At 22.6% G+C, this 25,389-nt stretch overlaps 10 protein-coding genes across 10 annotated transcripts; 4 read left to right on the forward strand and 6 right to left on the reverse strand. All coding sequences in view use genetic code 6, as the record gives it.

The window, feature by feature from the left end:
- Window positions 1-23: 23 nt before the first annotated feature.
- On the forward strand, window positions 24-419 carry TTHERM_00219089 (hypothetical protein; the record flags this gene model as incomplete). Its single annotated transcript, XM_001470855.2, has 1 exon — window positions 24-419. The coding sequence occupies one exon, from the start codon at window positions 24-26 to the stop codon at window positions 417-419; it is 396 nt and encodes a 131-aa protein (XP_001470905.1).
- Window positions 420-1,763: 1,344 nt separating this feature from the next.
- On the reverse strand, window positions 1,764-2,093 carry TTHERM_000219089 (transmembrane protein, putative; the record flags this gene model as incomplete). The annotated part of the gene is made up of 1 exon (XM_012798740.1): window positions 1,764-2,093. The coding sequence occupies one exon, from the start codon at window positions 2,091-2,093 to the stop codon at window positions 1,764-1,766; it is 330 nt and encodes a 109-aa protein (XP_012654194.1).
- A 1,199-nt stretch (window positions 2,094-3,292) lies between these two features.
- On the forward strand, window positions 3,293-4,630 carry TTHERM_00219090 (hypothetical protein; the record flags this gene model as incomplete). Its single annotated transcript, XM_001020581.2, has 1 exon — window positions 3,293-4,630. The coding sequence occupies one exon, from the start codon at window positions 3,293-3,295 to the stop codon at window positions 4,628-4,630; it is 1,338 nt and encodes a 445-aa protein (XP_001020581.2).
- A 1,622-nt stretch (window positions 4,631-6,252) lies between these two features.
- On the reverse strand, window positions 6,253-6,479 carry TTHERM_000219108 (hypothetical protein; the record flags this gene model as incomplete). The annotated part of the gene is made up of 2 exons (XM_012798741.1): window positions 6,253-6,298; window positions 6,358-6,479. The coding sequence occupies 2 exons, from the start codon at window positions 6,477-6,479 to the stop codon at window positions 6,253-6,255; spliced, it is 168 nt and encodes a 55-aa protein (XP_012654195.1).
- Window positions 6,480-7,136: 657 nt separating this feature from the next.
- Window positions 7,137-7,520, reverse strand: TTHERM_000219109 (transmembrane protein, putative; the record flags this gene model as incomplete). Its single annotated transcript, XM_012798742.1, has 1 exon — window positions 7,137-7,520. The coding sequence occupies one exon, from the start codon at window positions 7,518-7,520 to the stop codon at window positions 7,137-7,139; it is 384 nt and encodes a 127-aa protein (XP_012654196.1).
- Window positions 7,521-8,458: 938 nt separating this feature from the next.
- TTHERM_00219110 (ciliary basal body-associated B9 protein) lies at window positions 8,459-12,061 on the reverse strand (the record flags this gene model as incomplete). Its single annotated transcript, XM_001020583.3, has 5 exons — window positions 8,459-8,541; window positions 10,181-10,314; window positions 11,427-11,635; window positions 11,715-11,789; window positions 11,915-12,061. 5 exons carry the CDS (start codon window positions 12,059-12,061, stop codon window positions 8,459-8,461), a joined length of 648 nt encoding a protein of 215 aa, XP_001020583.2.
- A 1,309-nt stretch (window positions 12,062-13,370) lies between these two features.
- Window positions 13,371-15,793, reverse strand: TTHERM_00219120 (Serine/Threonine kinase domain protein; the record flags this gene model as incomplete). Its single annotated transcript, XM_001020584.3, has 5 exons — window positions 13,371-14,187; window positions 14,260-14,651; window positions 14,713-15,011; window positions 15,188-15,557; window positions 15,746-15,793. The coding sequence occupies 5 exons, from the start codon at window positions 15,791-15,793 to the stop codon at window positions 13,371-13,373; spliced, it is 1,926 nt and encodes a 641-aa protein (XP_001020584.2).
- A 1,273-nt stretch (window positions 15,794-17,066) lies between these two features.
- On the forward strand, window positions 17,067-18,152 carry TTHERM_00219129 (transmembrane protein, putative). Its single transcript, XM_001470856.2, has 3 exons — window positions 17,067-17,297; window positions 17,527-17,625; window positions 17,894-18,152. Exons 2-3 carry the CDS (start codon window positions 17,534-17,536, stop codon window positions 18,123-18,125), a joined length of 324 nt encoding a protein of 107 aa, XP_001470906.2. The 5' UTR covers window positions 17,067-17,297; window positions 17,527-17,533; the 3' UTR covers window positions 18,126-18,152.
- Window positions 18,153-19,353: 1,201 nt separating this feature from the next.
- On the forward strand, window positions 19,354-21,200 carry TTHERM_00219130 (MFS transporter; the record flags this gene model as incomplete). Its single annotated transcript, XM_001020585.2, has 4 exons — window positions 19,354-19,502; window positions 19,560-19,770; window positions 19,829-20,093; window positions 20,341-21,200. 4 exons carry the CDS (start codon window positions 19,354-19,356, stop codon window positions 21,198-21,200), a joined length of 1,485 nt encoding a protein of 494 aa, XP_001020585.2.
- Window positions 21,201-22,382: 1,182 nt separating this feature from the next.
- TTHERM_00219140 (hypothetical protein) lies at window positions 22,383-25,268 on the reverse strand (the record flags this gene model as incomplete). The annotated part of the gene is made up of 7 exons (XM_001020586.2): window positions 22,383-23,313; window positions 23,363-23,576; window positions 23,630-23,825; window positions 23,879-24,527; window positions 24,593-24,723; window positions 24,803-25,084; window positions 25,146-25,268. 7 exons carry the CDS (start codon window positions 25,266-25,268, stop codon window positions 22,383-22,385), a joined length of 2,526 nt encoding a protein of 841 aa, XP_001020586.2.
- Between the last annotated feature and the right edge of the window lie 121 nt (window positions 25,269-25,389).

A 25,389-nucleotide genomic window follows, 5' to 3' on the forward strand; every position in this document is an offset into this window, starting at 1 on the left:
CTATTACCTATGTATGTTTAACTATGACAGAGCTAGTATATGCTCAAGAAAATAATGAAGCAAAATTTATAAATATGATAGTTCTGTAATTAATTAATAATCAATGTAGATTCCAAATTAAAATTCTCATATTTGCTATCAATCAATCCTAATAGATAACAACTAAATAGATATTAGATAGGAAAGAACATTAATATTTTTATCACAAATAGCTATTAAATAATAATCTAGAAAAAAGCAATCTTATGTAAAAATATTAAATTTTACATTATAATCAACATCCAAATACTGATGAAATAAATATAAATTATGAAAATAAGAAGTAAATATTCTTGCAACAATTAGAACTTATACTAAATTTTTTGAATAAATGCTTTGTAAACTAAGTTCAAAAAAGCAGTAGTAGTTTGTGGGTGTGAATTCATTTATTTTTTATTATTATTTAATAAAGAAACATATAATTACTCATAAAAAAGTAAATAACTATCAGAATAACCAAAAGACAGATCAATTTGAATAAAAGTAAACCATCAAAAAAAAACATCATCTAAATTTATATTGAAAAACATGAAAAGCTATCTTCTTAATAAAAATAAAAATAAAAGACTCATCTCTTTCAGCATGCAGAAATTACACAGTAAACTCAAATCATGGCTCAGAAAATAAACACTTATATAAACTATTATAAATATATATAAATATATAATATATAAATACTCCAAATCAGTAAGTGATATTTGCTTAATAAAACAAAATTTACAATGCAAACACTAACTTGATCAATAAATAACTCATTCACTCAAAAAGAAACATAATCACAATCACAACAACAATAATAATAACTAAATACTCAATTAACCTCCAGTAAATATTATATATGCTCCTTATTTGTAATTAATTTCTAATTGCTCTTTTTCTCATTATTAAATTATGTGTTTTCAGTAATTTCTTTATAAGATAATAGTAGCATTTCTCTTTTTTAGAAAAAATTTTAAACCATCCATACCCACTTTATAATTTCTTCCTAAATATTTCTTTTATACAAGTCAAATGAACTGATAAATAATTTTAAAAGAATCATACCAATATTTTATCTGTAGATAACCTGACTTATTAATTTATAATTGTTAAGCTGTATATCATTTTGCTTTTATGGGAGATGCTGTAACGCTTATTTTATGTATTTTATACTAGCTTCTTTTTTAAAAATACTGAAGACTATTAATTCTTATTTTTAAAATTCTAAAAGTAGGATCATAAAAAAATATATATATAAATGAATAACTACTACAGAAAACTCTCTCAAATTAATTCTACAACTGTAAATATGAAAAAATGATAAAATAATATTTTTTTTCATTGATATAAATCAATCATAATTCATAGTTATTCTATCTATAATCAAATACTGATCAATCGATTGATCTCATAGAATATTTTAAGACCAATTTTATCAAACTAGAACTTAGATAGAATGAAATACAATATTACAAAATTATCATTTCAAAAATCTTTCATACACTTAAAGGATAGGAATGATAGCTTTAGAAAAAAGGAAGTACATAATTATTCGATGTATTTGCACATATATTTAGAGAAAGATTAAGAAATGGATTGAAATTGGTTATCAAGAGAAAAAACTTATATTGATTTGTAAATTCTTCACAAATATTATTGGGAATAAGAAAAAAATAAAAATTAGTAATATTAGGCAGAAACTAAGAATTGAGCCCTAAGATATAAAACACAGTATTTCAAATGGGTCAAATAATATAGATTAAATATTTATTATATAAAAATATATAAGCATAAATTGATTGATTGATAGATAGATAGAGATAGATTGATTGATTGATTGATTGATTGAAAAAACTACATACAAAAGTCGAATAAAAGAGATAAATAAAAAATTGAAATTTAAAATAGAATGAAAGCAATTATAGTGTGAATTAGTTATTTATTAAATTATTTGATTGATTGATTTTAATTTCTTTTTCAAAATTCTTTTTAAATTATTCAGATTCAATTGATCCTTTAATATTTAGTGGGGAGAGTTAGAAAACCAATAAACCAAATATTAAAGACTGCTGCATAGCAGAGTAGATTAAGTAAATATAGTATTTAAGAATAGGAAAGAAATTAAAAATTTTTAAAAGAGTCGTTTTTTTTCAATAAGAAAAAGACTAAGTTAATATTTGCCAATTCCCACAATCAATCAGCCAGTCTCAGACAAGTTAACCTAACACCCAATGCACATATCTATTAATTGAGATATTATTTTTATCAATGATTTCTACTTTATGCTTACAGGTGAAAATTTATACATTTATAAAGAGTTTATTTTATAGATTAAATAGAACCTGTATTTATTTATTTATGTTTTTTTATGCATTCATAATTGTCTTGAATTGCAATTTTGATGGGTTTTGTTTTTGTTTGGAACGACATATGTTATATTAATTTATTTAATTAATTTTAAAAGTGATGCTATAAATATAATCAGCCTATAATAAAATTAATAATATTTGAAATAGTATAGATAATATTAATTAGTATTTATTAAATCGTGTTTCGTTATGATATACAGTAAAGCTAATTCAATTTTATTGAGCTCTAAAATAATATATGTTCAGTAAAAATAAGCGATGAAAAAATCTAAAAAAATATCAAAAAAGAAATTAATTCAAGTGAAATTATTCCTTATCTAAAAGTATTTCACAGCTTTAACTTAGTGCTTGTATAATAAATAATTTAGCTAAAAGACTTTTTAAATATTTACGAACTCTGATTATTTATTTAAGCAAGTAATGCAAAATATATAAATGAATATTTAAAATTAAAAATATCAGTCAATAAGTAAAATAAAAGTGCTTGCTTTTTTTAAAAATTTGAACGTAACTCTAAAAGCTAAAAGGGTAAGGGAACAAAACAACTCAAAGAAAAGTATTTATTAATATTATTGATAAATACCAAATAAAGCTAGCGAGCGTGCGAGTTTTAAATATTTCTGTCTTTTTCATTTAGATAATAAATTTTATGAAATAAAAAACAATAATTAAAAAAAAACTTAAAAATAGAGTAAAAACTCTTTACCTTTGTTAGCAAGAAAACTTTTAAAGGACTTATTTAATATAAAAATAATAAAAAAACAAAAAACAAAATATTAAATAGTAAATTAACCTATTAGAAATATTTGCTAAAATTTACGCTCACTCGCAAGGAACCTACCTATCATCTCTCATAAAACAAACTCACTTACCATCCTCTATCAACTCTTAATAAACCCTTTCGAATGTAGGCTCTTCCCCAAGTTTATCCCTAAAATCCTCTACTCTCACCTTAGCTCTAAACTCTTCAATGGTTAACTCAATTGAATCCCTACTAGTAGGCTTTATTGTTACCTCTACTTTCTTAAAACACTCCTCTCCAATCACCTTTGTTTATGTCTGCTAAGGAGGATGAAGTAATTCCTTAAATTAATAAAGAATCTCTCTTCTCCCTCAACCATCTCCAACAATCCCCCCTCTCTTACTGCCTTAATGATAACCAAATGACTGAATCAACTCAAGAAAACTCACCTAAGCTTGCTTATTATAATCTCGGATTAGGAATGAATGACTGCTTCTCTTTGCAAGACAAGCCAATTTATGCCACCGCTAATGTCTTAGCCAACAATCTTCCAAACATTTAGTTAATTGCTCCTATCTAAAAAAAAATTAAGAAGCAAAAAAGTAACAATTCTGCTAAAAAAGCTGATAGCGATAACGTCCTTACAAATATCCGCAAAGAAAGTTGCGACAGTGTTATCCAAAGCAGCGGATTTAAAAGCCCAACCCTCTCTTCCAATAAATTAAATGCTAGCAACAGCTTAAACCTCAATGATGACAAGAATATAATACACATTAACTTCACTAAAAATCTATTGAAGTCATTCCGTCGCTACTGCGAATATTATCACAAAAATAACTAACAATTGCTTTAATAGATCAAAACTGATTTCGAAACCAATCACATGAATAATCAACTCCTTGTTCACTTCATGACAAGCCAAGTTACCTAAGAGTACTTCTAGATGTTTGTTGATGGTCCTGCTTAAAAATGGGTAAAAGAATAAAGCCGTCTTAAAAAGTAAGATCAACAATTAGAGCTCATCGAAATCTGCAGATAACGTCTTTTTGATAAGATTAAAGTTAAGAAATACTGCGATACTGTATCTAACCCTATATAAATTGAAGACAACTTAAGCTGCTAATCTCCTGCTATGAGCCCTACTGCTATCCCCTCAGCTCATCCCCTTAAGAAATCTTCCTCTTTGACTGCTCGCCCTATCTTCAGTTAAATTGGTAGCGCCAACCAACCAGCTGCTGTAAAATCTGCATTAAGCTCCTCATCTTCAGAATCATCTGAGTCTTCATATGAAGATGAAATAATTGATTAAAAAAATAATCAATCCAGTAATAATCGTAAAGAAGAATGCGATCTTGAAGAAGAAAGTGACAGCTCCTAATCTAGATAAATTAGAAACGAAAATACTTAGAGTATCAATAAAGAGAATAATGTACTCTAGGAGTCATTTGAAGTGAAAAATGAAGAAATTGAAAATTCCATAAAAATAGAAGATGGATTTTGAATTGAATTTGTAATTTGAAAAGCTGCACTGTCTGCTTGCTACCATAAATATTATCTATTTAATGATTTATGGTGAATTACTAGAGTTTATTTATATTTTGGAATTAAAATGCGAAATATAATTACTCCTTTCTCTCTCAAAATTTTTTTAGTTAAGATAAATATTAAGATATCCTTGAATGCATGCATTACTACATACAATAATAAAAATTTAACAAAAATTAACCAAATAACCAACTAACTAACTAACTTAATCTCATAAATTAAATAAGCAACCCACCCCTTACTGACTATAATATATATATATGCAACTATCACATATTAATCTTAAATATTAATGAACTAATCAATTAAGAAATAAAAAAACTACCCCCGCTTAATCAATTAAAAACTATTGCTGGTGAATTTCACTAAGTCCATACATAAATACATACACTTAGATATGATAATAAACAAACAAACACCCCTTTATAATAAAAACTAATTTTCTAAATATTTAATAAAATCAATAATAATTATATAAATATCTTATAAAATACTTGTCTATCTTACTTCCTTTACTTTCTTAATCCTAATATTATTTCTAAATATCTTTATCGATTGATATATTCAAAATTTAAGGATAGAAAGCAGGGAGGGGAAAGCGCTATATCCTAAGTAACGATCTATTATATTTTTTACTCAATGTTTCTTCTCCATAATCAAACAATCAATATTAATTATCCAAAAATTTTTTTGAATTCACTCCATTCATCCATCTTTGTTAATCTAAGTGAACGAGAAATTATTTTAAGCAATCATAGATACATAATATCTTAAGCTAGTTTGTGCATATCTTACTCGGCCGTTCTAATAATTTTCAAGCCTTTTCAACTCTCTTACTCTTCATTTAAACTATTTTTAAATTCAAATATCCAACTTTTGAAGTAACATTTACAAGTGATTAATTATCTCAGTAATTAAGTGATATGTGCAAGAGTTTTTCCTAATGGCTTAGAAAAAGCGAAAGTAGGAGGGAGGTAGCTCAAGAAGAAAGAAAGAAATAAATATTCCTTTTATTATCATAAGTTTTTTAAAATAACTTAAAAAATAACAAAATAAATAAACAAACAAGCAAAAAGTTTAAATTTCATTAACAATAATAACGAAAATGGATTAGAAATATATTTTTTAAAATTTTATTAAAATATTTACTTTAAAACAAAATCACTACTTAACAATTTATTAATATTAATCTATATTATAAAATTTATAGTCAAAATTTTTACTTTATGCATCCGTACCTTATACATTTTATATTTTATTTTATTAGTTTATTCAATTTATTATTATCTAGAATTAACCTGATTTTACTTTAATATTTTCAGATACTGTTTTTTTAAATATTTCTTTTGCTAGAAGACCTTTCCTATTTATTGAAATTCTATTTAAATGAATTAACTTACAATTTTTATATTCTTACCAAAAGGCCTTTATTTTTTATTTAACTATTAGTGCTAACTAGATAAGAAAGCATAAACGGTTCTTAATTTATCCTCGATATAAATAACTTCTTATACAAATGAGTAATATGAAATATCTTGTGATATGAGTGACTTTATCTCTTGTCAAATAGTTATGAAATCAAAAAGAATATTATTGCAAAAATAAAAATTTTGGCTCTGCTAACCTATAAATAATAGATAATTTAGAAAAATCTAAAATATTTAAGATTATTAACAATCTTACAGTGTAAACTCGTTGATGTAAAAATATTTAAAAATACTTTTTGCAGAAGGATGGGAAGAGTGATATATTCCTCTTTTACTGTCTTAATTTGAAGATGAAATTTTTAAAAAATATTGTCGCATACAAATAAATACACTTTAGAAATATCACAATATAATTGGCTGATTAAAAATTTTTAAAAAAAAGTATTAATCAGTCAGTTGATCAAATATTTGATTTCTTTTCTATTTTATTTCATGAATGCTGAAGTTTTTTTAATTAAATAAAATTGAAAAGTGGTAATCAGTATATTTTTATTAGTAAATTATTTGTATATAATTACTTTTAATTAATGCATAAATCAGTTACCTCCTTATCAATACTTTGCAATTTTTACTCAATCATTATATACTTGCTTCATAATTCAGATAAGTAATTAACTTTCCACCTAATTTAATTATAAAAAAAATACATAGAAGAAAAGTCTTTAAAGTTTTACTTTCTTAGTTCAATCATAGTTAGATAGTTCTATTATTTCAGATCGAAATAGGCCAAGGCCAATTAAATTATCCCAATTTCTGTAATGATTTTTGTAATTATTTTAAAAAACGATGTAATTTTGATAAATAAATTTATCTGTTGTATCTTTTTTTTTGAAGTTTTTCATTTTTACATTCAATAATTTTTGATGACTACTTTTAAAATATCTAACTCATATTTTCAAGACATGTCATTCAATTAATTTAAAGTGGTTTGGATGTTAAATGCATCGCAGATATTGCGTATCTTCTGTTATTATTTCAATTAAAGTACCACTTATAATTAAAAATAAAGAAAGACTATCTTAAGTCTATTAATTAACATTAACTTTGAATATAGTTATTAATTATTTTGCAAGCTAAATGTATTTTTAAAATTAAAAATCTTTTTGACTTACCCACTAAGTAAATATAGAGACCTCCAGCTTTGAGCAAATAAAGGTGGATACCATATGTAATTTATGATTTATTGATTGAAAAAATATATCTAAAAATACTATAAGGTATTTATTTTTCTACCTAATTTAAAAAATATTTCCAAGAAGAATAGAATTAATGGTTAGATTAGTATTATAAGTATTTTAGATATTTTAAATATGATTCTTGAGTATATAGTAAAGTCACTCTTGATTAATTCTCATCCATTCTTTAAAAAAAATAAAATAAGTATGAATAGAATTGTGCATGTGTTCATTAAAATATATTCGTAAATATCTTTTAGTTTTATATTTTTTGATAGAACAGAATGTTGATTATAGCAAAGAGTAATACTGAACTAAATCTTATGCGCAAATGGCCAATAATAACACATATAATCATATCATATAAAGTCGATGCCAATCAGATTTATTGAAAAAATGCATTATTATGAATTAGATTTATGAGCAATAAATATAAAAATAAATAAATAAATGAACTCAGAGAAAATAGTATTAGGTGATATTAAAATAATTAGCTTAAAATAGAAATAAGTTAGAAGTAGAAAAGGTGAGATTTAATATAGAATTTTATTCAAAATATTTTGAAAGCAGAAAATTATCCGACTATTTCTAAGATTTTTTTATTAAAAATCTCTTTATGTATTCGCTAAGAAAAAATAAATAAATTTAAAGCTCTTTGTACACCTTTTAAAAGTATATGAATAGTAAAGGGCTTTAAATAAGGGAAGACCCTATTAATTACTATAAATTAAAATTGAAATAAAATGAAATAGATTTAAAAAGATTTTGAGAAAATACTTAATGAAGGATGGATGTATGATTATATAGAATAAAAGTGACACATTCATTAATCGCAAGCAAGCAAGAAGTAATTGATTATTTTATAGATAGATAGAAAGAATTTAATAATATTTTGGAGGGAAGGAATGTATTTGAAAAAAGAAATACCAAAATAAAAATATTATAAAATATATATATAAACAATATTATTTGTAATAGATGTTTTTGTTTTTGAAGTAAATATTTTTTATAAATATTATTTGCTAAAAGACTAAAGCGATTGTTTGCAAATCAAAATCTCTTACTCGCTTTCAATTTTGAAGTTTTTTTACTTGTTTTTTTTTGTTTATTTTTTAAATCTTTTCATGAGTAACCTTCTCTTTTAAAATTTCTCTTCATCACGTTGAATTTAACTTTGATAGTACCAACAGATTTAACTCTAGTAACTTTAGTTGTAAAATAGAAAAAATGAATATAGTTGTTATTTTTTTCTTTTATTAGTCTCTTTGAATTTGTATGAATATTTGGCAGTAATAATAATCCTCTTATCATCTACATTCCACTATATTAATTAAATATTTTGAACTATTTTTCAACCTCGAAAGGTAGGTTGCCTTTATATTTCCCACTCCTTCGAATATTTAAGAATCGAAAGTATTTTACAATTTTCATGTATTTAAAAAATTAAATTTTAAGATACCATATGCACACTCTCAATTTACTTACAAAATAGAAGAATTTCACAAAAATTGCCTGGGCAGTCCTTAAAATCAGGTAATTTAAACAAGTAATTAAAAACATGTTTGTTTCTTTTAAAAGAATTTTTCTTAGAAATTATTTGCTTAAATTGGGATAAATTAAAATCATATTTTACTTGGCTGTAAGTACTCTAAAGCTGTAAATAAAATGTTTATTACTACTTTGCCATAAATTTTTAAAATAAAAAAAATAAGTGCTTATTTGTAGTCAGCAATAGTTGATTGGAGACTACTTAGGCAAATAATAGTTAAACGTAAATTTTATCTAAATTTTTAAATCTAGCGAATCAATAAATAGTTAGTTATCAAAAAGCAATAAATTAATTTATAAATAAATATAAGGAAAAGGGGGTAATATATTGTTTATATTGAAAATTAAACTTGAATATTAAAAGAGAGGGAGCTAGCTATCCAAAATATTTAATTAATTTAGAGCGATTTCTATAACTTAAATTTAAGAAATTAGTTTTTCTTAAAGACATTTAGTCTAAGATGATATTTTTCTAATTCATCAAAATGGAATACATACTAAGTAAATATGATTGCCACATTTAAAGCTTACGTAAAAAGGTATATTGTGAATAATTAAAAAATAGAATTGCTTTGTTTAAGTATTTTGGTACATAAATCACCTGAAATATTTAAGAGAGGATTTGAAAATTCAAGATTTAAATATTCAATAAATCAAGTGAAATTAATTGTCTGCCATTCAAATTTATAGTTTAGAAAAATAAAAATTGCTTTTTAGTAGAGAGAGTATTTTAATTTGCTTCTTTTAGATGATTACTAAAGTAATTAATTGATTATTTAGTTTTTGATTTTCCCCAATAATATTTATCAACCTTTAAGTTTTTATTTGGCTAAATGTTAATCAGCTTATCTTTACAACTTATTCATTCTGTATTTATTGACTGATCATGCATGCTAGCTGGGGAATTATATATTTGGGCTAATACTTTATTAATTTACTTTTTCTTGTAATACAGAGTCATCGTTTGCATTTTTTAAAAAAGTTAATAAAAATAAAATAGCATATTTTGCCTTTTTATTTTATAAATTTATTTTATATTATAAGATTAAGATAATTTCAAACATTCAATTACTCTTGTTACCTCGTTATTAGCAACCAAACATATTTATTTTTTGTAACTTTGTTTGTTTTGTTGTTTTATTTATTTATTCCCGTTTACGGATTCTAAAAAATTTTACAAATCGATGACATTTAAAATTTTTTTCAAAGAGTTGATTCAAAAGAGACTGATAATTGATGAATTTAAAGTTTAAATTTTATTTTTTTAAACGCTCATCTAAAAAAAAATTTTGTTACCTTCTCTTCCTTCTCCATAAGCTATTACTTTTTTTGCATCGTGGTATTTTATTTCTTGTTTCGAGAAGAAGCTAAATATTTCCGAGATTTTGCTTGTAGCTAAAGGCTTATACACTCTTACAATTCTTTCATGACTATTTTTAAAAAATACATTTATTGCATGCACTACTCAAGAATTATTCTGTTTGATTAACATAATCAATAAATCAATCAATCAAATTTAGTTATGATTGATTACATCAAATAAAAACTGGAAATAATTGACTCTTCCTTCCATTTAATTATTAATCGATTTAAATGACAAATATTAGAGTAAGGCAACTTGTTTTTTGTAAAAATAACTCAAAAATAAAAACGAGCACTATCAAAAATTTTTTTTTAAATTAATATTTCTTCCTACTCTATGCTTTAAAAATAATCCTCAGTCATTCTCTATTAAATTCTTAGCTTTTACTGTTTGGTTTTTTAAATTTTATTAATGGTTATTAATTCTAAAACACTATTTTTTCAATATAAAAAATGATTTTTAAATATCTTTATTGTTCCTTTGTAGGATAATACAAAATCATTTTATTATATTTTTAAATCTTTAATTCAAGAATTAATTCCCTTTTTAAAAAAATAATTGATAGTAAAGAAAGGTAAGAGAGTATAATCATTCAAACGTTGATGTATATTTAAATCAAAATATGATTATTATTTATTTAAAACAACCAAAAAAGTGTTTTACGAAATCTTATTTTACTACTCACTCATATTTTTAAATATTTTCAAACTGATAATTACCAAGAAGGAAGCAGCAGCGCTTTAACTTAGATTTAAAATAAAAATAGCTAAAGTTGATAGCATTAATATAAAATATTTGTTGTCATAGAAAATAAGACTTTTTATTTTGAGGTATTCAATAATTAAACTTTGGTGATTTAACTGAAAAATATTTAAAAAATAAATGTAATATTTGCTATTATAATTTCTTAAATTTTGAATAATTCTGATTAATCTTTCAAATAACTTTATAATAATATTTCGAAACATTCATTATCTTATTCAGCTATCAAATATTTTATTTATTTAATTGCTAGTTAATTTTCTTTATTTATTTATTTCTTTATTATTTGGCGTTTATTTTATTTTTAAAATTTCTCAAATTTATACCTTCTCACTCACTTAAAAATTCAAATTTTAAAACTAAAATGTTATTATTCAAATTTTCTAATAAAATAAATATTTATTTTATATTATTTACTATCCTGGTTATGTAGGTATATGTACGCTTCCATATCCTCTAACTTCAGAAAGACCAAAAAAGTTTTTTCCAAAAACCGAAATAACAAGCTAGGGCCATCCGAATGGAGTATCAGTAGAAAAAGTAGCTTCAAATGGTAAGTTAAAAACAATATCTCTTGTATATAAGCTATTTGAAACTGAAAATTATGACTTTCCTTCTAATATTTGCTAATATTATAAAATATTTTTAGATAACTCTATTTTTGAAGCCATTTAGTTTAGTTATATTTATAGAATAACTTTTTACATTATTATCTACTGGATTAAAGCTGTTTCCGTGGGCTATTTCATATTAGCACATAAGAGTGTCTTCAGAATCAAACTTTTATAAAAATAATTTTACATTAATATTATTTTTTAAATATTGCAATAAATTCTATTTGATATCAAAGATTAGACTTCTATTTTTATAACTTTTTTTATTTTGCGAAATAAATAAATAATTACTTCTCCGCTTTCTATTGAGCCTGAAAAACTCAAATACATTTTTTGATAAGGCATGCTAGAAGGATCAACCCTTTCTTGGGATTGATACTACTTCATTAAGTCACTTTAAAATCCTCCTATACCACTTTATTTGTTAATTTACTACATTCTATGTTAATAATTGTAAAGATTTATTTAATTTTGAATAAAATATCTTGTGATTCTAATTGATTAATTCTTGATTATTATTAATTAGATTAAATACTTTTTCTGCTTATATTTTTTTGAATTTTTGAAATGATATTTATACTCATTGATTATCAAAATGAATCAGTCAATTTTTAAATCATATAGATAGAATAAATCTGAAATTAATTTCAAAAGTTAAAAATCTAATCTAAAATGTAAAAAAATCTAGATTTATATCTCTGTAAATTAAAATTAATTTAATATTTCACTTCTATTAAATAATTCAAGTTTTATCTACTAATTTTTTGAATAATAAAAATAGAAACAATTTGGTTAACAAGAAAGAATGAATTTTTTAAATAAATAATATAATTTTTTTTAAACTAGATAGATGATAGTAAACAAATAAGTATCAAAAATTGAATTTAAAAAAATAAAAACTTTTGTAAAGATGATATTAAAAAATAATTAAATATTTTGAATAAATAAATATAAATAAATTTAATTTTAAAAAATGTAAATTTTTAAAACTAAATAAATAAATTCTTAAATAAATATGCTTAGAATAATAATTTTAAATATTATTTATTAATTTAATATAAAACATTGGATAATTTAACAAGTAATATAATATTTTATGCAAGATAAAATAAAAAAATATTTTTGAATTAATATTTAAGCGAATTTTATATCAATAAAATAATGTCAAATTTAAAAATATAAATTTTTATTTGAATTAATTAAATTATTTTTACTAAATTGTAAAAAAAATAGATAACAAAATATAAAATTTTATAATTTAAACATAACTAAATCTGATTTTTTAAAATCTAATTAAATAAGCTCAATTTATATATAAATTTTATTTAAAAAATAGTTTAATTTAAAAAATAAATTTACAATTTCTTAAAATATTTAGTTTTCCTTTGATTTTTTTATTATTTAAATTTAAGAAATATTATACAATTTACTTTTAAATATTTAAATTATAAATAAGTAATATTTTGATTGATGTGATTTTAAAAATAAAAAATCTTTTTTATATAAAACACTGAAATGATTTTTTTCAAAAAATAACAATTAATTTATTTACTTTCTTCTTAATAAAATTAGCAAATAAGTTACTTTTATAAATTTAAAAATATAATTTTTTTAAGTTAGTTATAATTTTATTTATTTATTAATATTATAATTATGTTTATTAGTTTTGATGAGATATTTTACATAAGTAAAAAGTAAATAATTTGTGTTTAGTAGATCTAATTTATTAAATTAAAAAGTTAAAATGTCATTCTTTTGTTTTCAGTTAATTTTTTGCTATAAAAGAGGCATTTACAGCTTTATTTTTATCGATTTTTATCAGATTATTACCTAAATCATTCATGCTTTTAAAGTTTTAATTACCTTATGAATTGCTTTCTTATTATGCTATATTTTCATGCTAATGGATATTTTTTAATGGTTTTGGAGAATGGAACTAATTTTAAGAAGGACTAGCTTATCTAAAAGTAGATACATTATTCTTAAATATACTTTCTTTCCTTAAATTTAAATTTAAAGGTTATACAACATTATGATTTCTAGGTGAGTTAAAATTATTTTAGGAAGATATGTGTGTTTGCGGCTCATAACTAAATCTTCTGTTGTTGTTACTATTATTATTGTTATTGTTTTTTTAATCTATTTTTGGTAGTATTAATCTATTGTTATCTTGATTATTATTGCTTGGTCTCGATTCTTAATTTCCTTACTAAGCTCCATTTTATTAAGAAAATACTGAATATTATTATAGACTTCTTTGACTAGCATTACTGTGATGCTAAGGGCTTTTAAATACAGGACTATTGCTAAACATACTGTTTTTTCTTATTGGTTACATACTATAGGGATTTCTACTAGATTAAGCATATCCTCCGTTAAATAAACTTTGCTAACTATTAGTGTTGGAGTTTTTTTATAAAGGAGTAAAGGATCCTCCTTATCCAGCCTTTTTTTTAATTGGAGCTAATATTTATGGACTGTCTAGTTTTGCATCTTCATTCTATTAGGATTTTTCTTGTTAAAATTTTTTCTTTTGTTCATCCTCTTCTAGCTCAAGCTACACTCTTTTAGAATTCATTTTTAAATATTTATGTTTATCTTGCTTTAGTCATAAAAAATTTATAAAATTAATTTACATTTCTTCATAAAAGTTTTAAATCCACCGATGCTCACCAATTTCATTCATAGTTATTCTTTAATTATGATTTATTATGAGCATTTTTTTAATGAGATCCTGAACACTTCTAGTCAACTTTTTCTTATCTGCTGGTGAAAAGCTCCACTTTCCTTTAAGTATACTATCCTAAACAGCATCTCTTGTATTTTATGGAAATGGAGAGTTACCTGTTAGCATCCAAAATAAAATGCAACCCATTGCCCATACATCTATGCAAGGATGAGCAGGAAAATGTTAAGTGATTACTTCAGGAGACAAATATCTGGCAGATCCAGCTTCAGTATGATCAACATAAACAAGAGTTTACCTCCCAGAAATTCCAAAATCTACTACTTTTAGCTTTTCTTTTGCCTGTTTTAACAAATCAATTGATTTTGGTATTTTAATATTTCAACTCTTAAATAATTAAAACCTTATCTTCGAACATAATATTTTCTAGTTTAAGATCTCTGTGTATAATATTCTCCCTATGGCAATACTATATAGCACTGTACAGTTAAATAAATAGCTTTTATGCTTCCTTCTCTGGCAAAATCTTTTTTTCATTAAGGTACTCTCTCAAATCTCCTCCGTCTAGATACTCAAGGATAAGTGCTACTTTCTATTCTTTTTAAAGTGTATAGCAATTGTAAACTTTAACTATATTTCTATGGTTCAAGTTTTTAAGAGCAATAAGCTCTTTGTAAATCATATCAGTGTCCTTCGCATTTTCTTTTAAATGAGAAATAATTGGTTATTAATTCCAGAAAAGAGTCATCAATAACTCTCAAAATTATTTGAAATTCCAAAATTAACTAACACAAATCAGAAATCATTATTTTTACATACATTTCCTGAAAAGAAAATACACTTTGATATTATATAAAAAATAGCTTATTTTAAATTACTTATTTTAGAGGAGTCAATCATCTTGATAGCTACTTTTTCCTTAGAAATTCTATTCCTTGCTTCAAAAACTCTACCATATCCTCCTTCTCCTAAACATCTTAAAAGCTTAAAAACCGCAAAATTTGAACTTTCGTCAAATTCTTCTCCAAAGGAGATATATAAAATATCGTTATTTTTTATGTATTGAACATCTTCATTAAATACTTCTATTCCTCCAGTCTTAAATACTCTAATATTTTGTGCTTCTCTTTTGCTGACATCAATACTTTCACATATTGTTTCTGCAAGCTACTCAAAGTTAATATACTCTTTTACTAAACAACTTGTCATTTAAGATGGATCACCGTTTTTTACTAATTTAACCTTTCTCTATTATTCAAAAATATTTTTCAAAAATAAATGCATACAATTAAACTAAAGATAATATTAATACAGACTGTAAGAAACTATCTTTACTTATTCTAAAATATGTTTAGATTGTTAAGAATATTTTTTGCATGCAAAGTCTGTTATTGCAATAAAAATCTAAATCAAATGACAATAAAATATTTTATTACTCGGTTATCCTGCTAGGTACTCAGCAGATCAATATCGTATTGATCCATCTTTGTAGCTATATAAATAACGACTATAAAATTTTGCTTAAATCAATAAATAGTTATTAGTTTTTTTCCCTTACAGTTTATATCCTTTTTTTGATATAGTGTAAATTATTGAATGATTAATACAAAATAAATGAATTTAATATAATAAATATAATCTTAAAAACAAGATAATATTGATAGTTAGTAATTAAATTATTGATAACAATAATTATATTACTAATTTCCTTCATAATTATTAAAAATTAACAAAAATAATCAATGAATTAATGATAAGTTGACCATTCTTTGATTATTAATAGATTCATGATATTAAAATATAGAAAATTAGTTAGTATAACATTTAATAGAATTTAGTAGTATGTGTAGATTTGTATTAATAAACCACTACTTTAATTTTTTTTTCATTAATTATATTATTTAACTCAATATCACTTTAAAGCTTATTCTATTAAAATAATTCCTAATTATAGATTTTATCACACAAAATGAATGAATTTCCATTTAATTTAATCAAAATACTTACAAAATAAACGAACATCAGTTTAATAAATTTTAATAAAAACTCATAAATAATTCTAATTCTAAATTTTTTCCTATCTATTTTGTTAAAAAAATGCAATTTTTTATAAAATAAAAATAGTATTTTTTAATTTCTTAACTAAGTATTTGAATGTTATAAAATTGTAAAATATAATCTTATTATAAATAAAAAATTAAGCAAATATTTATATTTTTCCTTTATAAATATTTTGAGCACTGCATAAAAAATATTTAGCTTTGCTAGTTAAGAATAATACCAAAAAAAATATGTAGTCATATGGACTTAAATAAAGAAAGGAAAAATAATTCTCAATAAAATAATAATTAAGTTTTTAATAATAAGTAATAAATAAATATTTTTTTAGCTCTGTTTATAATTCTACCTAAAACTAATCGCATGGATTGTTTTGACTTTTATTTTATATATTATTCATTTGCTTGAAATATTTATTAGAATTACAAATAATATTTATAAATTATGAAGATTTTATCTATTTTTTATTCAAAAAATTTATATTGATCATGATATTTACTATTTGGTTGAGACAAAAACATTTTACTTTTATAACATTCTAGAAAAAAAAGGAAGCTAAAATCAATTTTTAACCTTTGAACCAAAAATAAATCAAGACATTAATATCATCTAAGCCATAATTAATTAAATATAAATTGATAAAAATTTCAACTTTAAAAACTCAATAATTTGCTCAATATATCATAATTAAATAAAATTAATTAAAAATAAACACTAAAAAAAGACTAAAAAATCTAGGAGTAGGAGAAAATAAGTTTTTTAAATAAAACTTATCTCCCTCTTAGCAAAAGTTTCCTCTAGGGCTCTGACTCTCAAGGATATACTCCTTGCTAGAAAAATTGAACCTATTGTTTTATCATGCTATAAGTTAAAAGAGAAAATTCATCTAGTTCGCTTAAATCTATTAAAATGGAAGTTTAAGTTAAAAAGGTAACTAAATCATTAACTTATTATAAATAGAATATAAATATATTATATACAATTCATGTAATATGGAACTTAACATCATATGATGATAACATCCAGCTCACTTTGAAGGCTCGCCTTCTGAAAAAAACCTTTCCTATACTCTGACAAATTAATTTCCAAATTATATATAAAAACACATTTCTTCTACTCTCTTTTTATTACCATTTCTAATTTTTATTCTTATGAAAAGTCCGCAAATGAAGACAGATAAAATTAAAAGACAAAAGCTAAGCTTGCTATTAATGATTCTCCTCATTGCACTTACAAACTGTTTCTTATTGTTAATAAGGTAAAAAAACATTAAATTAAAATTGCCTTATTCCATCTTATCTAAAGTGGTGGAGACATAAAAAGGATCTATCGAAGCTTGTACAATGATTTTATCATTGTAGAAGTCAAAACAATCCAAAAGAAACCGTCAAATAGTGATTCGGGTGGCACTTTTATTTTCCATAAATAATCGTGTCTATCGAATTTCTAACACTTAATTAATCATTTGAAAATTTTCACAATAAAATAAATAAATGGTCTCTAATGATATCTTTATTTAATAATAGATTTAACTGCTTAAAAAGAAGACATGAAACTCTAATAACAATTAACACTGCTAATAAAATAATAACAATAAAATATTACAAATAATAACCATACACAAATTTCAATTCTAACAATATTAAATCTCTTACTATTTAATCAAATCTCTATTTATTATTTCAAACAATTAACTATCATTTACTACTAATATTTATTTATCTATTTTCAAATATCCTTATATATTTGTATACGTGATTGAAAATAATTGATAAAATATCTGCTCAAATTAATACTTTTATAAAATAATTTTATTTCTATTTATTTATTTCTAAACACATAAAAGGATTTGTTTAATTTACTAAGCTTTCATTTAATTGTTGGCTTTTTTAAACACAATCCAAAATAAAACTATGAACTTTTCAATTGTTGATTCTTTAATAGATCAACGATCAGTTCAAGCATAGACATTTACTTTTTTTATACATGTGTAATAAATATTTTTTTTATTAAAGTAAGACAAAAAGAAAAAAGCTTTTATCTTTATGGATCAGTTTTTATTTAAAAAATTGCATTTTTTAGAAATTAAAATTTTCAAATAGATATTTTGTATTTTAAAATAAATAACACAAAGATTTTTTTTTTTCTATACTGTTTAATGTAACAATCTTTTTAAACATAACTTTTTGATAAATTAATAATCTGAAAATAAAAATATATTTATATTTTTTATACCTTATGGAATTTCGTTCATAATAAATATATTCGATAAAACTTTATTGAAAGGTATTGAATGTCTCATTTATAGTTAAAGCAATATTTAAAAAGTTGACTCTGATGTCTGATGTCTGAAATTTAAATGCCAATTAATTATTAAAAAATAGTTAAATCTTTTATTGAAAAAAAGCAAAAATTGTAAAAATTCTTTAGAAAAAAATTTTTTTTTCTAAAAAAAAGAAATTAATTAATTTTATTTTTCTTTTAATTTTATGAATAACATTTATTGTGATGCTTTAAATAATAAAATAAATAGATTTTATATTAAACTTACAATTATTTAGCAGAAATATAAAGTATTTTTATTAAATAAATATTTTCGGTTATCATTAATTTTCTGCTGTTTTTTAAAATAAAGCAATGTACTTTCATTAAAATTATACATATTAAAAAAAATTCTTCTCAAATTTGATTAACGAGTAAATATCTTACGGTTTAGTTAAATGCTGTCATTCTAATTTAGATTAGGTAATTATATCTAACATTTAAAAAAATAGATTGTTTTTAACAAATAAATACAGAGTGAGGCATTCATTATATTTTTTCTTTCTAATTGTAATCAAAGAAAAGCATATAAACATATAAAAATTGAATAAATTTAAAAAATTTATTTTACAGAAAAAAAGAAAAACAAAATCTTACCAAAAACAGCACCACCTCAAAGAAAAAAACTCTAAGCTTTTTGCAACTATATACTCAAAACCCCTTAATGCTATAGACACCATCCTGCTTGCAACCTAACAAAAATTTCATATTTAGTGTAATATTAGCTGGTCTCTTTACTACAAGTTTGTGCTTAAGCATAATAGGTCCTTTCTTCCCACTCAAAGCAAGTGACTATGATATTGAATAATAAATGTAACTTAATCAAACATACAAATTATTAAATTGTTGACTACTTTAATACGAATATAGGGTTGGCATCATTTATAGTGGATTCCCACTTGGTGCTATATCATGTACTTTCTTAATTCACAAACAGATGAGCCTACACAGAAAGCCATTTATGATTACTGGAATTGTGTTTTAAGTTATAGCTATGATAGGGTTTGCTACTTTATTCTTATGGAATAGCAAGTCATTGATTATCTGTTTAGCTTTTTTGTATAGAGTATTTTAAGGAATAGTAAATTATTTTTTTATTTTTAGAAATAAAATAACTATGTTTATATATTATCTATTAGGGATTAAGTATGTTTGAGGCACCTTCCCTTTCATTTTTGCCTCTTCTATTTAATAGATAATTGGATGAAAAAATTGGTTTAATGGAAGGTGTCCAAAGCATAGGATTTATGCTTGGACCTCTCTTAGGAAGTCTTTTCTATTATGTTGATGGCTACTAGCTTGTTTTTTATGCAATTGGAATCATTTAATTTTTAGTATTACCCATTACATTTTTTTGTGTTCCTGATTACAAATAAGTTAAGAAATCATTTGGAACATCAAAAAGTAAATAGTCTTTTTTACAAAAATTATTCATTCTTAAACTAGAATCGCAAATTAATTACGCAATTTTATTATTCATGAACATTAAATTTTACGTATCTTTATAAAGTGAATTTATTATTTAAGCAAATCTGTCAATTTTGTTAATTTTTTTAATCAAAATACGATTTAAGTAAAGCAGTTTTAGCTAATAAAAATAATTCTTGTTTTTTGAAAATTTTTTAATCTTTTTTTGCAAAAATATATTTAGGCACTGATAGATCTTCTCTCAGTAACGATTTGTAAATTTAACTATTGCTTAGGAATAATAGCTCTGATGAAGAAGCTAGTAAAATCTCTTACAAAAAATCAATTAAAAATTATAGAATAATTTTGATGTTTTGTCTAATTTTCTTAACCGCTTATGGTTTCTTATTTTTAGACTCATCATTTGCTTTGTATCTTGATGGATAATTTGGTTTAGATTAACATGCTATTAACTATATATTTTTTGCAAGCTATTTCTGCAATTTTATCGCTTGTCAAATTGTATCCTATTTTTCTAATAAATAATATAACAGTATTAGAATATGTATAGCTGGATTTATTATTTCATTTATTTGCTACTTATTTTTAGGACCTGCCGATATATTCCCTTTTTAGCCTATTTTAGGCTTGACAATAGCTATGAGATGTATTATTTCTTTAAGCTAGTCTTTAGTATACATTCCTTCGATGAAGGAGTTCTTTAACACTCTTTCATCTATCTTCCATTTGAACTAAGATGATGAATAAATAGGAGATATGGCAAGCACGTTCTATATATTAGCTTAGCAAACAGGAGAGCTTTTTGGTCCTCTAATTGGAGATTCAATTTGTTAATATAGAAGTTTTTAAGATGCAACATTTTATCTAGGAGTATTTAATGTAGCTGCTATTTTGATACTTTTTGTTGCTAAACTGCTTATAAAATAAGATGAAACTTAAAAAATAGTATATAGAAGATAAAGTTAGCATTTCTATATTAGTTTATAAAAGGAAAGATAAATAAAAACCAGTAAATTAGAAGATGAACAGTTGACTACTTAAGATTAATATGACAAAGAAGATAATAAATAGACATAAAACTGATATTTATTTAAATTATAAAAAAAACTTTTAAATTTTTATAATTGCGCAATTTCAATTTTAAGTTTGAAAAATGAAAAAAATTATTTATTTTAATTTCATAGATTTATGATGTAACCATGATATGAATCTAATATTAAATTATTCAAGCAAAAAAGATAAATTTTTTATTTTAAAATCATAATTTTACTTTACATTAAATATTTTTTAATCAAATTAGTAAAAAGCAGTTTTTTTCAAGTAACTTTTATACTCTTTAAAAAATTAAGTTGATTGATCTTTCTTTAATTAGGTTAAATGATTCTATTGATTTATACTTATTTATATTCATTTTATTATTCAATTAAAGATAATTAGAGCATTAGTCTAAGGTTTTTATTTTAATAATGTGTTAACTACCTCTTTCTAATTGATATTTGATAAATCTTACACTTAATTTTTTTTTAAAATAGTAAAATTTTTAAAAATATTATTTTTTACTTGGTAAAGTTATTTTATTTGCTCAAAAAAAATTTATTGCAAGCTTATAATAAATTTTTAAATTAATAAATTAAAAGTGTAAAAAATGATTATTATGTGATTGATTTAATTAAAAATCATTTAAGTAAATTAATTTTTTAAATATTGAATTTACAATTTTTTCTAAACCCATAAATTATTAATTTTAGTTTTTATACAATTTAATAAATAATTACTTTCAATTTAATTAAATCATCTTTATGTATGTAAAAATAATTATGGTAAAAAATTATAATATTGTTTTGATGAAAATTTAAGATCATTACTCTTCGGAGATTGATGAAATTAATTCTGCTTCCCTGATTTTCTAAAAATTATTTTTTAGTGGAAAAAACACAATTTTTACTTTTTCATTTATGAAAATATATCAAAACCCATAATTAATTTTAATAAAATAAAATTAATCATAAATAGTTTTGATTAATATTAAGCCAATAAAATACTATATGTTGAAATATGTAAAATATATTAATAAATTGATGACAACTCGCGTCCATACTCTTCACCGAGATTGATGACTTTGTTCTGCAATCCTGAAAAAACAAAACAAAACATTTTTTTAAATATTTTAAATGATAATAAAATAAATAGTTTGATTTCTAATAAATAATTAATTGGTTTCAAATTAGCAAACATTTATATATTTTAATTGTAAAATATGCGAATTCAAAATTATAAATTTTTTATTTATTCAGATTAAGGATATTCGTGGTTTAATATAACTTTATTATGTATCTTCCAGGCTCTGTTAGCTTCAATATAATTGCTTGGCTCTTTGCTATACTTTTCATACTCTTATTATGGAATAGAAGATCTTAAAGGTTCCTTTTTTTCAGGATGATAATAATCCATATTCATTTAATCAGAAACTTTCATTTGTTGTTTCAAAAAAATGGCATCTTGATAAAAATTGTAATTGTCAACTAAATTTTTAGGTTGATATCTGACTTTCACTTACTTAGAATAATTCATTCTCTTTTCATAAAGTTTCTTTTTTTCTTCACTTAGCATCCTATCAAACTATTTAACTTGCTAATCATGAGCTATTACTCTTTTTGTAAAAATAGATCCATAATTCTTTTTACTTTGTTACGATTATTCTTATTAAGCTTTCTAAGATTCTTAATCATATTTATTTTAAGATATATGAGATGACTCGTAATTTTTATCATCAATTTAGTTTTTAGAATCGATTTTATAATCATCTAATCTGTCATTAATGTCTTCTTATCTGTCATTTATTTCCTCTTATTCTCTGTATGATTTATTACTATCCTCAAAATTTCTTACATTCTAAAGACTTTGTTTCTTTTTATCCAACAAAGGAGTTTAAAGCTTAGAGACTCTGACTTACGATAAATTAACTTCCAATTCTTTTTGTATTTCTGAGACATTACTCCTATAATTTTAAGATATTTTACCTTCACGAGGTCCTTGATGAATTAATTCTTATATAAACTATTTAGATGCATTTTATAACTTTATTCCTTCTAACTTCTTAAGTTCATACTCTTACATTCTATTCAAAATTTCATTTTTTCTTTAAAGCTCTTTTTGATAAAAATAGTCTTCACCATTATCTTTGAATTCTTACAACCTAAATTTTTTTCAATCATAAATTTGAATTTCATTTTAAAAATAATTACTAGCTTTTAAATTTAGCAGAATTTATTTTCATTCTATTCTAAGCTTATTGCTCTTTTAATTTTCTTTCCTATTACATTCTTTTTACCAAATTCATTGCATCTTCTAAAGCCTTTTTATCATCAGAAATCTAAATCATAGCTTTGACTTAGTTGTGCTCTTTTATTGGTGGGATGATTTTACCTTTCTTTACAATGAACTGAGATGACTTAGGTGCTTTAGTATAAAATAATTAATTTTAAATAATCAACAAATAGCTAAAAAATTACATTTTTCCTCATTAGTAACATCTTTACGTAAATGAATTAGTTCTTAATTCACTTATAATAATTATAATTCAAGTTCTCTCTTTTTACGTGCTGCTTCTCTTAACTTTTCTTCTTTATCAAACTCTTTTTCAACGAAATTTCTTACATAAACATGCTCAGGGTGTTATTTTTAACTATTCTATAATTCCTAATTATACTTTACAAAGATAAATATGATTAATATTTAATAATTAAATGATTTTAAATTACATTTTTATTTTAACTCTACTTTTGTATGTTTTATCCCACCATATTCCTCTTAAGTATTAACTTCTACTAACTATTAGGGCTTTAAGAAAAACGTTATTTATCTAGATTGTGTTATATACTTTGGCGATTTTTATTTTGATTGTTTTAGTTTTTATTTTTTTGATTATTCTCTCCTTTGTGTTACTCTTAATCACTTGACTCGTTTTATGCAAAATCAGATTATTTTCTTTACTCATTCTTAAATTCTTCTTAGTAATGGCGATTGTGAGGAAGAATTCTGCCAATGCTCTTAGGTGTAAAAGAAGAAGATCTTTATTTTCTTAATTCCTCCTCTTCTTTAATCATTTTTTAGAAAGATTTATCTAACTCTTTTTCATCATTTTTTTTTTACTGCTTTTCCTTTACTTTATCTTTAAAATGCTCATATTGCTAAGAAGCTTTCTAACTTACAGCTGTAGTCGAGTTAGTAAAAAAGTAAGCTAATTTATCAATTTATTTTTCCTTTTTCTTTTTTTATATTTCTTAGGGCTAGTCTGTTGTCTCAACAACTGGTAAATTATTTTATGGTTGTATTTCTTATTTTTAGCTTTCAGGTTAGTTAGCCTATGCTTATTCCTTTATCTTTTCTGGCAAAGTCTCCTTTTTAATTCTAATGAAGCGGTGGATTATAAAATAATAAAATAAATATAAATTAATTGTTTAAAAGTCAAATACTCTATTGCAGTTTTGTCATCTTAATCTTATTTTAAATCATTTTACTATTCCTCTACTGCTTTTAGCATATCTGACTCATCTTAATGCTCTTTCTTTTTTTATTTTTTCTCTTCCTATTTTTTTCTTATAGACTTTTCCATAATAAAATATTATAAATTATATTCCTTCAAGCTTCAATCAAAAAACGGTCAATTTTAAAATAGAAATTACATTCATCATTTGGTCAGCAGAGTCATTTGTTTTTTTCCCAACAGTTGATACTAACTAACTAAAAAAATCCTTTACTTCATCTCTCTTTTTTCCTTGATTTTTATTGTCTTTTTTTTCAGCTTCATTGTTTTAATCTTAAATAATAGGTAAATCTTATTATTGTTTATTATTTTATTCATTCATTGATTATTCTTTTTATTCTTGGTTTTATATATCTTCATTGTTTGTGATTTCATTTTCATTTTTTTACTTTTACTGTTTAGCTTTATCCTAAACTTTATTCTATTAAAGGTAAATGGAAGAAATAATTAGCATAAAGTTATGAAGAGTAAGTTTTATTTACCCAAAAACTCTAGTTATTATCATCCATAGATTTTTTTATACTGCCAGGGGCCTGCATGAAGAAATCCTATACTTTTTGCTTAGCGTTTTTATCTTTAGGGTTAGTTTAAGAATCCTCACTCATTTCTTTATTTGTTTATATTTAATTGATTTTTTAGTATTTTTTAGTTTAATAGCAATTTATCCAATACTTTACTTTTTACTGATTAATTAATATCAGATTTATATTTAAAACTTCCAATCAA

Source organism: Tetrahymena thermophila (assembly GCF_000189635.1).
Source record: "Tetrahymena thermophila SB210 genomic scaffold scf_8254564, whole genome shotgun sequence".
Taxonomy (NCBI): domain Eukaryota; phylum Ciliophora; class Oligohymenophorea; order Hymenostomatida; family Tetrahymenidae; genus Tetrahymena; species Tetrahymena thermophila.